Source organism: Molothrus ater, chromosome 20 (assembly GCF_012460135.2).
Source record: "Molothrus ater isolate BHLD 08-10-18 breed brown headed cowbird chromosome 20, BPBGC_Mater_1.1, whole genome shotgun sequence".
Classification (NCBI taxonomy): domain Eukaryota; kingdom Metazoa; phylum Chordata; class Aves; order Passeriformes; family Icteridae; genus Molothrus; species Molothrus ater.
In genome coordinates, this window is record NC_050497.2 from 9,761,045 (window position 1) to 9,776,662 (window position 15,618).

At 48.6% G+C, this 15,618-nt stretch overlaps 1 protein-coding gene across 7 annotated transcripts in view; it reads left to right on the forward strand.

Moving 5' to 3' along the window:
• Positions 1 to 15,618, forward strand: part of DAB2IP (DAB2 interacting protein) — a 156,911-nt gene that overhangs the window by 60,807 nt on the left and 80,486 nt on the right. For all 7 annotated transcript variants that reach the window (XM_036393687.2, XM_036393691.1, XM_036393693.2 and 4 more), the window contains exon 3: positions 1,093 to 1,211. In XM_036393687.2, the coding sequence (XP_036249580.1) occupies positions 1,093 to 1,211 (119 nt within the window). The remainder of the gene's footprint in view (positions 1 to 1,092; positions 1,212 to 15,618) is intronic.

The window sequence follows — 15,618 nt, forward strand, 5'->3', positions numbered from 1 at the left end:
GATCCATTCCTGTATGCTGAGTGGAGAAACTCCTGAGGCTCCTGCCTGGAGCAGAGGGTGCGCTGTGGGCATGGCTGGGATGCTGCTCTGGTACTCTCACTCTTCCTTCCTCACACGTGTCAGGATCTGGGCTTGATCCGTGGGTGTCTTCCCCCGTTCCTGGGGCTGGGGAAGGGAAGCAGTGTGTGCAGAGCCTCAGTTCTGCGGGGATTTGCTGAGCTGTTCATGTGGAGCTGATCTGTTTCTTTAGTGTGATGGTCCATAGAAGGAGCACGCCTTCAGGCTTCACCCCCAAATCCTGCTTTCTCTTTAAAATGCCCCCCACTTTCCCTGGCCAAAGTGCTTGACCCTCTCGCACCATTCTCATACACTGCAGATGCCGGCCAGCACAGTAGTATAACGCTTTTATTGCCTTATTTAGCGGAGAGATTAAATGTAATGTTCAGATTATGTAGAACATTAACTCCTAACAATAAGCAAATAACACATTAGAAGCTTTGCTATTAAAACGTTCGGTGCTGGCTCTGCCGTGCAGCTCTCCAGGAGCCGTGACTTATGTTCCGTGAGGGAGGAGGCTCGGCGGAGGAGAAGGAACGAGCCGGGGCCTCTCCTGGAAGGTGCTGCCGGTACCCCGAGCCCACAGGCGCGGTTCGGACGGGCTTTATGGAGCTCCATCCGTGTAGCCGCAGCAGCTGAGCCCGGCTGTGCCGGCCATGGCCGCGGATCCGGGGGGCTCGGAGCAGGTACCGGAGCTCGCCCTGCCCGTGTGCCCGCCGTGGGTGGCGTCTGGGCCGGGGCGGCCGGAGCCGCGGGCGGCCCCCGCTCCCGTCAGAGCCGCCATGTGCCAGTCTTGTCTTTCAGACGGGATTTTATGGGAGCTGATGGTTGCCAGGGCAACGGAGGCTTCGGGGAGTCTGGCGCGCCGCAGCCCCGGCCGGGAGCGCCGGGAGCAGATGTTGGCTGACGCCAGGCGCTGCCAGCGCCGCTCATGCGGGAGCTGCCCAGGACGCTGTGCCCGGCTGCACGGGCGGCTCCGCTCCCGCTTCCCGCTGCCCTTGCCTTGTAATTTAGTATTCTTGTCTCACCCCACAGGGGTTCCTCAGCCGTCGGCTTAAAGGCTCCATCAAAAGGACAAAGAGCCAACCGAAGCTCGATAGGAACAGCAGCTTCCGGCACATTTTACCTGGCTTCAGGAGCGTGGACCATGAAAGGTAAGGGGACGTTTCGCGGAGGGTGTGGGAGAGAGGAGGATATTGATTTTTCCAGCTCTTGTTAAGATCTTGCTTATCTTATTCAGAGCAAGGGCTGCGTCTCTGATAGAAGTAGACTTGGTTAATTGCAAGAGGGGTAGTTTTAATTTGTTGTTGAGGGAACGGTACAAGCCCTCCCTTTTCAGGGTAAATTCCAGGTGCAGAGAAGCCTGATTGCTCTGCTTTCTTTTCTCCAATAAATCCTAAATTGAGGCACCAGCGTATAAATAGCACCGAGATGCAGCAGCCAGAGCCGACTGATGCAGGTGAGGGAGGGAGGGGAGGGATGCTCCCGCACTGGACTGCACCGATCACAACTGGGTTACACACGGTAGGAACAATACCGTGGAACAATAACAGCCATAATCTCCCCAAATCCCTGTCTCCCCCTCACACACATCCGTCTCCATCCCGCCTTGGCTGCCGTCATTACGCGGAGATGGAGCCTCGGCTGTGGCCGGAGCTGCTGCTCCTGCCCGAGCCATGGCAGGAGCTCAGCCCAGGAGGGATGTGTTGCAGGGAATGTGCAGATGGATCTGATAAAGCATTTCATGTCGGATGGGCAATATTGGAGCAAATTGTGAGTAAAATAGACGAGAAATGAGATCTTTGAGGTTCTTCAGCTGGTTAGAAAGTAGACAGCTCTTTGGTGGATTTGTGTGTATTTATGTCTGTGTAGATTATGTTAGTGTGAGCATGAGACAGGCTCCGTTCAAGGTAAATTCATGTGCAAATTCACATGCAGATCAAGGTCATGGTTGGGGAAGATAGATTCCTTTACCAACCACAAACCAGTGGTTTGCTTCCAAAAGGAAGATCTTTCAACCTTACACAAATTATTTTGGGGACTGACAGAAATATTGAAGTGCTAGGAAAAGTCTGTCTGAAAATTCCTCCGGGCTGGACATACCCTGATGTAACCAGTTGAGAGCAGAGCAATTTAATGTACCAGGATGGTACTTGAGAACCCATTGAGTAAATGCTTCACTTTGAAAAGCAATGACAACTTACTTTGTTTTAGCTGTACTTATTCAGTGCAGGGGCCATGAGCTGTTGAAGCTCGCAAACAACAATTGTCAATCTGGATTTTTCCTTACCTGACCTATTGCAGCCTCCTAAGCTTTTCCCTTCTAGATTCTGCAGGTGAAATGATTGTGCTGGTTAGTGCCGAGTAAGATTTCAGGGATTGCTGGCTGGGCAGACAGAGTTGGTTTGATTCCTGAGCTGCAGTTTTCCCAAACGCTCGAGGTAGGGCACTGTGTTCCAGAGGGAAGCGAGAGGAGCCGGGTGCCGGGAATGTGCCCACGGTGCTGCTGGCTGCTCCAGGAACGGGCAGATTAGGCGAGGTTTCCCTTCTACCTGGATGAGTTTTGTTTCGTTTGTGACTTGGCAGGATAGGACACGGGATTTAACTGTTCTGGCCAGCCCTGCAGCCAGAGTCATTTTCCCAAATTAAGCCTTGTAATTTCCCTGCCCTCCCAGCACAGCAGCCCGGGGGCTGGCTGGGCTGCCCGAGACCCAGATGTACTGCAAGTTCTCCTTAAAGAGACTCGGGGAATCCTGGAGTGCATTTGCAGTGTAGAGCTTAAAGGGTGGATTAGAGCAGAGGTGGCACTTGGCAGCCTCGAATAACCAAGGATTTGCTTATATGAGTATGAGGATCTGAAAATGAATTATGCCTCTGATGCCCGAGACTAGACCTTCTGTTAGGCAGGCATCTCTCAAAAGTGCATTTCCTCTGTGATTCACAGACATCCCTGAGCTGCAGGACACTGGGACTCAGAGGCTCTGCCAGCAGGCTCTTAGTCCCTCGCTGCCATGGCAGTGTCAGATCTGTCAGGTGAGCAGGAGTCCTCTGCAGGAGAGCTTGGCCTTAGGGACTGTTGCTCTCAGAGAGGTGAAAGCAAAGCAGCAGCTGGGCCTCTCAGTCATGCAGTGAGGCTTTGGTTACAGAAGATAATTTTATCTTTCTGAACATTCCCATCCCATTGTATGTGCACAATGTATATGAAAGAGCTCAGGTCTCTCAGATCATTCTCATGCATTTGCTGCTGTGCTTTTCTTGCTTGTAATCCAAGAACTGCTCCAGAGAAGCATTTGGTATTGGAATATTCGCCTCTTAAATATTTGATTCTTGACTCCATCTTGTATGGAAGCTGATTGTTCAGGAACCACTCCTCTGCTCTGGAAGTCACCATTATAACAGTGCTCTGTTCTGGAGCGTGGGCCAATTTTTGTGGGAATGCCACAGCAAAATGAATAGTGCAGTAAATTCAGTCAAAACACTCCAGGTTGAAATATTGTGCTACAGTAGATCCTAAATGCTTCTGGTACTTGGCTTCTTTGTATCTAAATAGGGAGTGTTCCTGCCTCTTAGTTCTTTTTTCCCCTTCCTTACATGTCCTGTTTATCCTGCAGATGAATATTTGAAATACATGAACTGTGCACATGCATGTTCAGGCAGATAATGACACGGATGTGGTTTGTGTGTGGAGCAGAGGATGTAAACAAATCTATTTCACTAAATTACTGTGGGGTTCACAGGGATGCATTTGGACAAATTTTGCCAGTCTTGTGCACACTGTTTTTTTTCCTGTTACAGTCACAGTAATACCATTACTGATAGTAAAAGGAGCAAATTCACAGCAAGTGTAACTCACCTTCTGTATGAGAGGTGCACTAATATGGTACAATCAGAGTATGTAAATATGGGATTTAAAGGAGGATTGTGGAATGAGTGTTCTTTCAATTTCCTGGCTGGTTATCTTGCTTGTTAGAGCTAAAAAGGGTTCCAAGAAGTGGCTTTTTGCTAACAATGTCTCCTGCCTCCTGATTTATTACAGCAGCTCACTAAGTTTTTATCGTGGAGCACTGAATGCTTGGCTTTGTAGTGGCCTCTGGAATCAGCCACAAATCAAGCATTTGGCAGATGAATTTTTCTTAATTGGACCCACATTTCTCCTACAAAATTTGTGATGGAGAAAATTTCTGGGTTGGCCATGGAGCACAGGGCATACAGCCAGAGAAGGGAGAGAAGGTTGTTCTGCTGCAGTTGTTCATTATTGGTGGGGATGTATTGCTGATGGTTTTCTGGTAGTGGCAAAGGTGATTTTATACCAGCACTGAGAGGGCAGGGCCACAGTAACACCGTGTGGACAAGTGCATTCAGATTGTCTTGATTTGGTGAAAAATGGGTACTCTGGGTAATTCTATGTTCTGATGGAATCCCTGAACTGATCATTGCTGGAGACACATTTCCTCAGTGCACCTAGAATCCATTTAATGCTACTCTGGAGTACCAACATTTGTGATTATTTTGCAAGGTTTTTGTTTTTGTTTTTTATAATTCCAGGAGATAACATTCTATTTAAGCTTTTATTGGCACTACAAAAGCCTGAGCATATGGTTGATTGTTAAATGAGCCTCAGCCTTGGAAGGGGTACAGCCCTGCATTAATAACAGCAGCAAGTTGCACTACTGAGACTTCCTCTTTAAACTCCTTTTTGTCTTTAGCCCATCCAAAATTTTGACTTCTAACCCCCAGAGAGAAGAGGAATTATACAAGTCATACTGCAACTCATTCAGTTTCTACTCTAGTGCCCATGCTGTCTGTTGTGGGAGCTTTCCATGTGCACAGAGCTTATTTTGGTGCACCAGGAACTGATGGTGCTCCTGCAGCAAACTTAGTTTTGGTGTTCTTGGAGATCTGATTTGTTTATTCCCAACAAACCTGATATGCCAAATATTTTTAGGCAGGATGAAATTGGTTAAGTTTGCTGAGAATCTGGTGAGTGCTGCATGGTGAAGGATGAAGTTGCTCTATTTCCTCTGGAACTGGAAAGAGAAATGACTCACCCTGCAGAAGTAGGACACTGGCAGACCCCAGAACCACGGAGGGCTTTCAGATCTGGGTGAACAATGCTGGAGAGCTGCTGCCTCTTCTGGCTCCTGCTTAAATGGTATTATCCAGGGAAGCTGGCTGAGTAGGGAAATCCACAGCAGAGGGAACCCCCAGCAGGGTGGCACTGACAACTTCAGAGAGCCGGGCTCTGGTTTTGAGTGTGATGAAGATATTGAGGGAACACTGTGCAGTTTGTGTGGGGGAACCATCCAGCCCCAGCAGCAGTGACTGAAATGCAGAATAAAACATCTTGCACAGCCAGGCACATCCAGCAGTGTGACACCCCATGTCATTCATGCCAGAGGTGGTGCCTGTCCCCACTCCCCCCACATCAGGGAACAGATTTCAGCAGAAAAATCAAGATTCAAGGACAGTCTCAGAATTCAGACTGCCCTCATGCAGTACCTGCATTTATATCAAGGCTGCTTTGTCCTGGAATAAGCAAATCAGCCTTTTAATGGGGTTCCTTTGCAAAATATTTCTTGAACCAGAAAGTTATTACTGATCTCTAATTAGTGGCTGTGTTAAGAGGCTGGAGTAAAATCAGAGAGAGCTGCTTTGAAGGAGAGATGCAGGAAGAAATTACCATTTCTCTCCATAAACTGGGATGTTCCTCATCTTCTTCTCATGGTATCAGGAAGTTTAGGCATTTTAAAAGGAGAATGTTGTTAATGGAAAGAGGGCGTTTTGAAAGGACTTTTCTGGAAGGCATTGAAAGAATCATAATAACTCCAAGGGGGACAGAGATGGATTGAAAGCAATGTGGGGCCTCTCAGCTTCTCCCAAGGCAGCAGCAAGGTCCCAACTGTTCCTCCTGTTCATTTGACTTTTGCAGATACCTGTGAAATTGTATCAGAAGCTGCCTGAGGTAGATGCATTCCCATTCTCGAGGGATACAGAAACACTTTCCTTTATCCTACACATCCAAACCAGCTTACTAATTGAACAGGGGGTCATACCTAAAGCTTTCAGTAAAGACTGCATTATCTCCTGGTAATTCTTCAAGTCATAATAAACGTCAGGGGGAGGGCTAAGAGGCTGGAATGATTTTCATAGAGTCATGGCAGAATTTTCACAGCCTTTTTCCCAGTTCTGCACTGGCAGCTTCCTGCCAGCCCCGTGCCCCACGGGGTGCAGCCGGCGCGTTGACTCAACTCAGAGTCACGGAGCAGAATTAGAAAATCCTTCCTGCTCGGGCATATGCAGCACTGCTGGGATAATTGGCTTCATGCATCTTACAATTAGCTTGCAAAAATATGTTTTGCATCCCTGACCTTTTCTCTATACGCAAGGCCAATGTTTCCCTGTCCTGCTTAATTACAAAATAGAGCCTTGTGTGAGGAGGGAGATGACATCGTTGGATCGTCGGCTCTAATTTGACGAGACATCATAATGGGGAGTTTTCATACCGAGGGCACTGAATTAGTGTAGCGTGAAGCCACATTTCTGCAAACCTACTAAATAAGGAGAAGTTAATTTTCTGCTCTATCTTTTTGACATTTGTAATCAAAGCATTGTATTCCAGCTGCAGATGGTTAGCACATGAGGGATGTTTGGGAAATGCCGACAATCGCCAGCCATTGTCTGCGCGGCCGAGGATCAGGTTGATTAATGGATACAAGGATGCTCGCTCTCATTTTGCTGCTCTCCCAGCCTGAATGCACTTTATTGACTCGTGTGGCCACTGCCTGGCAGCTGGGATGTGCTGCTGCAGCAGTGCACACCTCAGGGGTACAGGCAGAGAGCTCTGCTCGTGTCCCTGGAGCACAGACTGAGCCAGGGTGACAGCTGCACTGAGCTGTGGCCCGTGGTGTCGCGATACTCTTCAGGTGGAAGACAGATACTGCTACTCCATTGCATCAACGTTTTGTTTCCAAACAGACCATTTATTCTGACTTTGCCCTGGTGAGGTTTTCATGTGCATGAATTTCAGTGCAATTACATTAGCATTACTCTTCATGTCAATAACCTCAAAGGAAAAAAAAAGAGAAAGAAAATGCCATCACTGCAGCTTTTCTACTAGAGGATGCTTTCTATTCCTTCTAGACTCTTCTCTGCTTTTCTAATTATCATCTGTTTACAATAGATACTGAGATACTTCTATCCCAGGCTTAAAACATCCCCCTGCCGTGGGCAGGGACACCTCCCACAGCCCTGAGCAACCTGGTCTGTGGAAGGGGGTGGAGTGAGATGAGCTTTAGGGTCCCTTCCAACACAAACCAGTCTGGGGTTCTGTGATTCTGGCATGCAGTGATGCATGATGCTCCTGCTCCTGATGAAACCCTCACTCTTACACTGAGAGGAGCAGTCCTGCTCTCCCCAGCCCATTGCCCCTCCCCACATGTGCCCCTTCCCATCACACAATCTTGGGAAGGGCAGCAAGTGGATTCAATGGGAGATTATTATTTAAGGGGTGATTTTCTGTTTGGTTGGGGCACTGAACCAGCTCCAGTAGCTGCAGAGAAGTGGGAAGATGGCAGAGCAGGGACTTTCCCTGTTTCTGGCATGTGCAGCTGTGTTTAATGGGATGTAACTGTACTCTCAGTTCTGTCCCTGGTGCTGTGTGGGCCTGGGGGAGGGATGTCCAGTTGGCATCTGCCTCCAGTTTCCATCTTCCTTGGAATTTCCCATCTCCTAGGAGAGATCCATTGCATGTTGGCTCCCACTCTACTCTGTCATTTGTAGTGGCAATTAGTTTTAGCAATAAATGGTTTTCTCTCTTGGAAGGAAGGAATGTTTTTAAAAAACTTCTCAAACCAACTTCCGCTCTGTTCTTTATTGAAACCTTGCAAGACCTCCACTGGAAAATCTGTGTGAGGGATAAAAAGTTGCAAGTGAGCATGGAAGTGAGGTGGGGAAGGGTTCCAAGGCTTTGCTCAGAGCTGGGAGACGCCGATGTCTGACGTGTGTTCCTTGTTATCCCAGCTCCTATTGCAGTGCTCGGGCCCTGAAATCCACTGATTGTAGCTGGAGGCAGCAGCTGGAGCTGGAGCTCTCTGCTGGCTCTGACTTGCACAGAGCACTGCCTGTAATGATGCTCAGGACTTGTGAATACCAAATAACTCTGTCAAATTCATCCATCAGCTCAGAGGGAAGGAAAAACCAGATTGAGGAAAAAATATGCTTCTTCCTTACCATGTTCTTTGATAAAACCTTAGGCTACAGTGCCTCTGAAATGGTTATTAGTGAGATTTCAAGTAGTTTGTTCACCTATGGATATCTTATGATAGTGATATCATGATGCTTATCTGGTTGGCAGTGTTTACAATCCAAATCTCCAGTACAACTGCAGAATGTCTCACTTAGGCTCTCTTCCACACAGTTCAGATCTGGTGTGATGAAAAAAAAAGAAAAAAACCTGATTTTAATTGAATTAAACCAATGCATTTTAGCTAGAATTAAAATGTAATTTGTTTTAAAATACTGAACTGATTTGAACTAAAGCCAGAAATATGAATTTAGCTTTAATCCACGTGTGTTATATAAGTAATTATATGAGAAAGGGCTGTGGCATGCCTTGTGTGTGATTGATAGTGTGCAGGAGGGTGTCATTCCCTCATTCCAAAGGGTGGAAATGCAGTAGGAATTAGAAAGCCAGAGCTGTTCCATCAGGCTGTGCCCCTTGCTCACGTTTTTCACAGATGTCTCTGGGATTAAGCTGCCCCCAGTCCAGGGGGGAGTTCCCACGTGCCCATCCCGGCCCCCAGTGCTGCCTCTCTGCAGGAATCCCTGAGCAGAGCAGGCCTGCAGCAGTTCCCAAATGATTTCCATAACTCAGCTCTATGTACCTTGAATTATTAATGTTTTGCTGTCCTGGCTGTGTGGGGAGATTTGTTCCATTAGGGATGTGTTTGTTGCTATATAGTAGCACTTTAGATGATGGGAACCCAGGGAGAGAGAGAGAGAGAGAGAGAGAGGGATTTGTATGTTAAATTCGTTTGGTGAGAGCAGAGTTTTTACCAATGCCTGGCTCTGAGGGTTGGAATGAAAGGCCCAGGGCTGTTGTTGCTCATCTTTAGTCTGGTGTTTATCCTCTGCCTGGGCACCAAGCAAGGCCAAGTGCCACCAGGATGTGGATGGTTTCTCTCATGGCACGGCAGTGTCTGTGATTCCCTTGGATTGTGGCATGTCCTGCCTTCCCCAGTGCTCCCAGGGAAGGTGGCAGTGGGAGCTGTTTGTGCAGTGGCCATGTGGGTGAGCCAGGAGGTGCAATCAGTGAGTGACCCAGGGCCACGTGCAGGGGGTGCCTTGCAGGGCACCCCGGGGCTCCCAGCGCTGTCCCTGAGCAGGATATTCATCCACAGAGGCCCTGCAGGAACCTCTCCAGCTCCTCTGAATTAATTATTCACTGATCATCACTCAGACCTTATGGATTAGGGAGCAGGGCTGGCAGGGGGTGGATGGAAGATGGAGCAATTTGGATTGCAATTAGTGTTTCATTCCTTCCCTTGCTCCCTGTTTGCTTAAATTGAAGATTGTGTGTTAGCACCAAGCAAGGATTTACAGCCCAGCAGTGGAAGTTCCCCGTGCACCAGAAACCAGCAAATCCACTGCAGTCCTTAAGCTTCCCCAAGGGATCAAATACTCAGTTTGAGAAGTTGAAATATCAGGGGAACATGTTTTGCTTAGGAAATGGTGTGAGGGAGCAGCAGTGCCTGATCTGCTGCAGCAGGGACTTCACCAGCCATATCCTCCCCTCACAATAACAGCATTTAGATGTTGTCCCTCTCCATCCTCGAGGGAATGGCACAAAGCTCTGCCAGGGAAGATTTAGGCTGGATTTCAGGAAAGGTTCTTCCCCCAGAGGGTGGTGGGGCACTGAACAGGCTCCCCAGGGAATGGGCACAGCCCCTGGGGACAGCTGCCAGGGCTGCCAGAGCTCCAGCAGTGTTTGGACACTGCTCTCACACACAGGGTGGGATTGCTGGGGTGTCTGTGCAGGGCTGGGGTTGGACTGGATGATCCTTGTGGGTCCCTTCCAGCTCAGGACATTCTGTGCTTCTGTGAGCCCTTATCTCTCCCCTTGCCACTCCTGGAGTGTGCTCCTTGCCAGGAATCCTCTCTGGGAGAAGGGAAACCCATCAGGATGAGCAGCCCCAAGGTCACCCCCAGCCCACCAGGGCTGTCCCACTCACAGCCAGTGGCATTGGAAGTTTTGTCATTACAAGAGTTACCAAGAGTTGGGAGCTCTGCTCCACCAGGGAGACTGTGTCTAATTTAGAAACCTCGAGGGTTTTTTTGATTATACCAGTAACCACAGTCTGGGTCACACTTTGCAATAATTATCCTGATGTCTGAGAGCTTGTTAGAACATCCCTGGAGGAAGGGGCCTGGTTGCATCAGAGGAGAATTTAGAGGTATATGCTGGCAAACCTTCAGCACTAGAGATTTATTTAAGTTAGTTCTTTTAATTGCTTTCCAGCATCCCAGTTCTGTTATAAGCTCTCTGAGCCATCTAGGGAAGTGAGTGTAGCTCACATTAATCTCCTCAATCCTTCTCCCTCTAACTAGTTACTCCCAGCTTCATTTACACGGGCATTTGAGCCCTACAGAGCAGGTAATAATTTGGATTCTGTTGAAACATGTTCTAACAGAAGATATAAGATAGGAAAAATCATCAGCTGACTGCAGCATTGGATTCTTTTTAAACTCTCATCTCTTAAGCGTGGCTTATGATCTTTGTATAACCCTGCTGCCTCGCAAGTCTGTTGGCAGCTCTGTGATATGTACTGATAGAGCAATTCCAGTCCTTGAGTGAAGCCTGCAAGAAAAGGGCAGAGAATTATTTGTCTTTTTTTTCATTATCACGGCCCTCTTGTACCTGCTCTGACACACACTTGAGAGAAGTTTGCCTTGATGCCTTTATAGCTGCAGCTCTCTCTGTACAGGGTGTCTCACCCTCATTAGATAAAGTCACTCATGCTGAGGCTCTCCCTCACGTTGTTAATCACAGTCCCAACCTCTCACACAGCAGCAGAGCCTCCACACACCCTCAGGTGCACCCTGACAGCAGGGAGGGAGGAACACAGGGACTCCAGCGTGTCCAAGGGGTGGCCCCTGAGCCAGGGCCAGCTCCCTGTTATTCCCTGCATTGGAAGCTTTGTTCTGTCTTCTGAATGGTAGAACAAGTTATTTTGTCTCAAAAAATAACAATAATCCTGTTTGATTGGTGTGAAGTTTTTGGTCTCAATTACATCTTGTATCAATGAGTGCCACAGACAGTATCTGATACATAATTTATAGCACTGAGAGTTTTTAATCTAATAATGTCCATTACCTTTCATCTTTCTTACCTATTCATTGGCCATTTTAGAAAAGACAGTAAATAGAAGCAGGCAATTCATTCCTGATTCTACCATGTGTTATTTGTGTCTCCTTGTCTTTTCCAGCTAAACTTGAACTGTTTTCCATGGTTTTTATCACTTTGACCCATTCCCTGCTCAGTGTGTTTGCTCATGTACAGCATTATGTTGTTGGAAGAAACATCTTTACTACACCTTGAAAGCACTGGCAGGTGTGTTCTGAGCAACTGTGAGCAACAGGGCCAGAGCTCCAGGGCTGCCATGGGGACAGAGGCTCCAGGGCTCCCATGGGGACAGAGGCTCCAGGGCTGCCATGGGGACAGAGGCTCCAGGGCTGCCATGGGGACAGAGGCTCCAGGGCTTCCTTTGGGCCAGAGGCTCCAGGGCTCCCATGGGGACAGAGGCTCCAGGGCTGCCATGGGGACAGAGGCTCCAGGGCTCCCGTGGGGACAGAGGCTCCAGGGCTCCCATGGGGACAGAGCTCCAGGGCTCCCATGGGGACAGAGGCTCCAGGGCTCCCATGGGGACAGAGGCTCCAGGGCTTCCTTGGGGACAGAGGCTCCAGGGCTCCTGTGGGACAGAGGCTCCAGGGCTCCCATGGGGACAGAGGCTCCAGGGCTCCATGGGGACAGAGGCTCCAGGGCTTCCTTTGGGACAGAGGCTCCAGGGCTCCCATGGGGACAGAGGCTCCAGGGCTTCCTTTGGGACAGAGGCTCCAGGGCTCCCATGGGGACAGAGGCTCCAGGGCTCCCGTGGGGACAGAGGCTCCAGGGCTCCATGCCCTCAGCCCAGGCACATCATGAGCTGCTGCCTTTCCTCCAGCATCCCTTCCCATCCCTGAGACTCCTCATCCCTGCTGGTGTCAGAGGAACACATCCTTTTGTTCAAATGAAGGGATCAGAGTCAGCATACACAGAGCAATGAGATATAAAATAACAGAGCCAGTAATGATGGGAATCCCCCCACGGAATGGGAGTGCAGCCTCTGGAACAGCAGCTGCAGCAAAGACATCCAGGTTATCTGTGGCTACTTTGTGCTGAGAGGGCTTAGGTGTAATGAGAGCTGCTGCATCCTGGGAACCTCAGCAATGAATGGTGACATTTTCCAAGAACAACTTCTAGAAATGGGAAAAAAAACATCCTGTGTGTGAATGTGGCCCTGAAGGACAGCTCAGGGATCTCCTCTAGGTCACCAAGCTGCTTTCAGGCAACCAGAAGTGACTCTTAATTGCTTCAGTCCTCTCTGAAAGCTCATCAATAATTTCCTGGGCTGGCTGTCCTGGCATTGGTGTTCTGAAACTCACGTTAGATTTGATTATTTTTTCAAATTAACATGCAAAGCATGACTTGACCTAAATAATTCCACCAGTCCAATTGTAAGTCTGAAGGTTTTGGAAATATCAAGTTCCCTTAAACATTTAAGAGAGGGATTTTTACAAGTGATAGAACAAGGGGGAATGGCTGACAGAGCACAGGGTCAGATGGGATACCGGGAGGGAATCCTTCCCTGTCAGGGTGGGGTGCCCCTGGACCCCTGGCAGTGCCCAAGGCCAGGCTGGAGGGACAGTGGAAGGTGTCCCTGCCATGGCAGGGGTGGCACTGGATGGGCTTTCAGGTCCCTCCCACCCCACCCCAGCCTGGGATTCTGTGATAATTCCACAGCCCCTGATGTCTCCCAGCCCATTACCCTACTTGGGCATTGTCAGTGCTGCAGTGAGCCCCAGGCTGGAGCAGAGTCAGAGCTCCCAGAGCTCCTGGGCTCTATCACCTGCATCTTGGCACTTGGATTTCCTGCCTGTGATGTGGTGAAACCACCACCCTGTCCCTGATAAGCTGAGGAGGCATCACTCAGCCCTGAGTGCTTCTGTGGACACTTTTCTTCCTCTGACACGTTTTTCTTTCTGTAAATGTCAGTGCATAAAGAGCACAGGATTCAATTCGATTTGTGCTCCTGGTGTTTGGGACATAGAGAACAACACTTGGGTGTCAGTACCATACATTGGAGGAAGTGACTCCCCCTAACTGTGTTCAACTCTAAAATTGAGATAGCATAAAGAGATCTTCAAAACTCATTGGATGCCTCTGGAGATAAAATAGTTTGAAACAGTAATTACAGCTGTTCCTGGCATCTGACCATTATTTACAGCTATTTGTGAATCTTCAAAATCAGACTCATTTTGCCTGAAAAAGTCAACTGAGAAATCTTCATTTTTTGTTGAAAAATTACTTGGGTGACTAATGACCCAGAAAAAGTCATGAAATGCAGCAGTTTGTGGTGATGACTGAGGATGGGCTGTTTTGTCCAGGGATTTTATCTACCATTTCCATCAGAAAGTGCACTGGGAAATGTTTTCTCTCAGTGCAGTGTCTCTCTGTGTTGCTGTTTGTTGTGCTGCTCCTGAGGTCACAGATCTCCCACTTTGCTGTGTCAGGGCATCCAATTTAGAGAAACCTCATCAGAACCAGTTTAAAGGTTCCACATGTCCCTGCCATGGCTGGCTTCATTTTGCATTAACTGGAAGTCCACTGCTGGTAATTTTGGCCAGCAGTGCCCCCTTTTCCCAGAGCTCATCTTTGCACTGCCCTTTTCCATGCTACCAGAGGTCACATTATTCCATGTCAGTAGATTTGTGGGAAAAGTCTGCCTTTTTCATTTATGGCCATGAGCTGCTGCTGCCGAGCTGGAACAAGCTGGGAATGTCCTCAGTGCTAAACTGTGAGATTGCATAATTATGGCTTACACAACAGCACACACAGGCAAACAAACCAGGGACTGCTATGTGGGATGGAGCCTGTGTTGGACGGCTTTCAGCGCTCGTGTTCCCTGCAGAAGGAGTTCCTGCTCCTTAATTTAGTAACCATAGATCTGATTTTCACTTTTCTGGGGAAGGTGGGTGGGTTTGCTCAGAGTTTGGGGAATTTTTGCTTTCCCACTCTCCCTAGTGGCTGGGAAAGGTGGAGCCCACACGGTGCTTTCCATCGTGCCTGGCTCCATGAGGGAGTGGTTTTCCACCACAACAATTGGCAATTACGGTTCTTATTTTAAATAACATGAAAACAAAGCAGGCTGCTCCCACCCTGCACTCTGCAGATGGCCAGGGTTCTGAATCCTGCTGGAATAATCACTGATACTAATTATAGAATTCAGGGAAGACAGCAGGGCTGGACCAGGCTGGGCTGGGCTGAGCTGGGCTGGGCTGGGCCAGGCTGAGCTGGGCTGGGCTGGGCCGGGCTGAGCCTTCCAGCATGAACTCCAAAGCAGCAAATCCCACTCATTTCTCCACTGTGATTTCTTCTCTTTGCTTTGTCTCTGTTTCCCTCCCCTTTGCTGCCTTTGCACTTCCAGCACAGGAATGTGTAGCAGCATCGTAGTAAGTGCTTGAATGGCTGGAAAATCCTTTCATGGCAAGGATGTGATTGTTACTTATTTATTTTATTTTTGGTTAATACGACTGGAATACAAATGGGGCTCTGGTGCCTAAGGGCCTTGCATTCTTCCAGTAATTCCTTATGACATGTGTCAGGTTCTGTTTTATTCAGGTGGGTGGTGTGATATTAAACAAGAAAGCAAGCTTGCATTTCTCTGCAGCTGTATTTATATGCACACTCCTGGCACAGAGCTGCTTATTAGGAGAATGTCATCTCCACACTGCCTGTACCTGAAACAGTCTGCAAATACCGTGTGGGCTTTAAGAGAAATCATCCTAAATCAATCAGATCTCCCAACAGCAGTGTCCTTCCTGCCTTATCCTTTGTCCAGGCAAAGATGAGGCTGCCAGAGAAGTTCCTTAAGCAATGCTGCAGCCCAAACAGTCATGTCTGAATGGAATATCGATTTTCTAATTGCTTTGCTGCTGTTAAATGAGTTGTTCTGGGGGAGCAGGGGGAAAGCAAACTCAGATGCGTGGCTGGCTGCCTTTGCTTTGGCTCTGCTGAACACACCCAGGGTGTTAATGTGGGAAATTCAGCAAAGGGAGGAAGGTGGAATCCTTTTTTTGTGTGGCACAGACATCAAGAGGGCAAATGACACTCACCAGTGGGACAGGCTGATTCTCTCACAAAGCACAAGCAGCCCTTTGGCTTCAGACACCCCGGCTGCAGCCAGGGACAGAACAAAATGCAAAGCAGAGGCATCTTATGCAACGGTCCCCAGGAGGGGGCTGCTG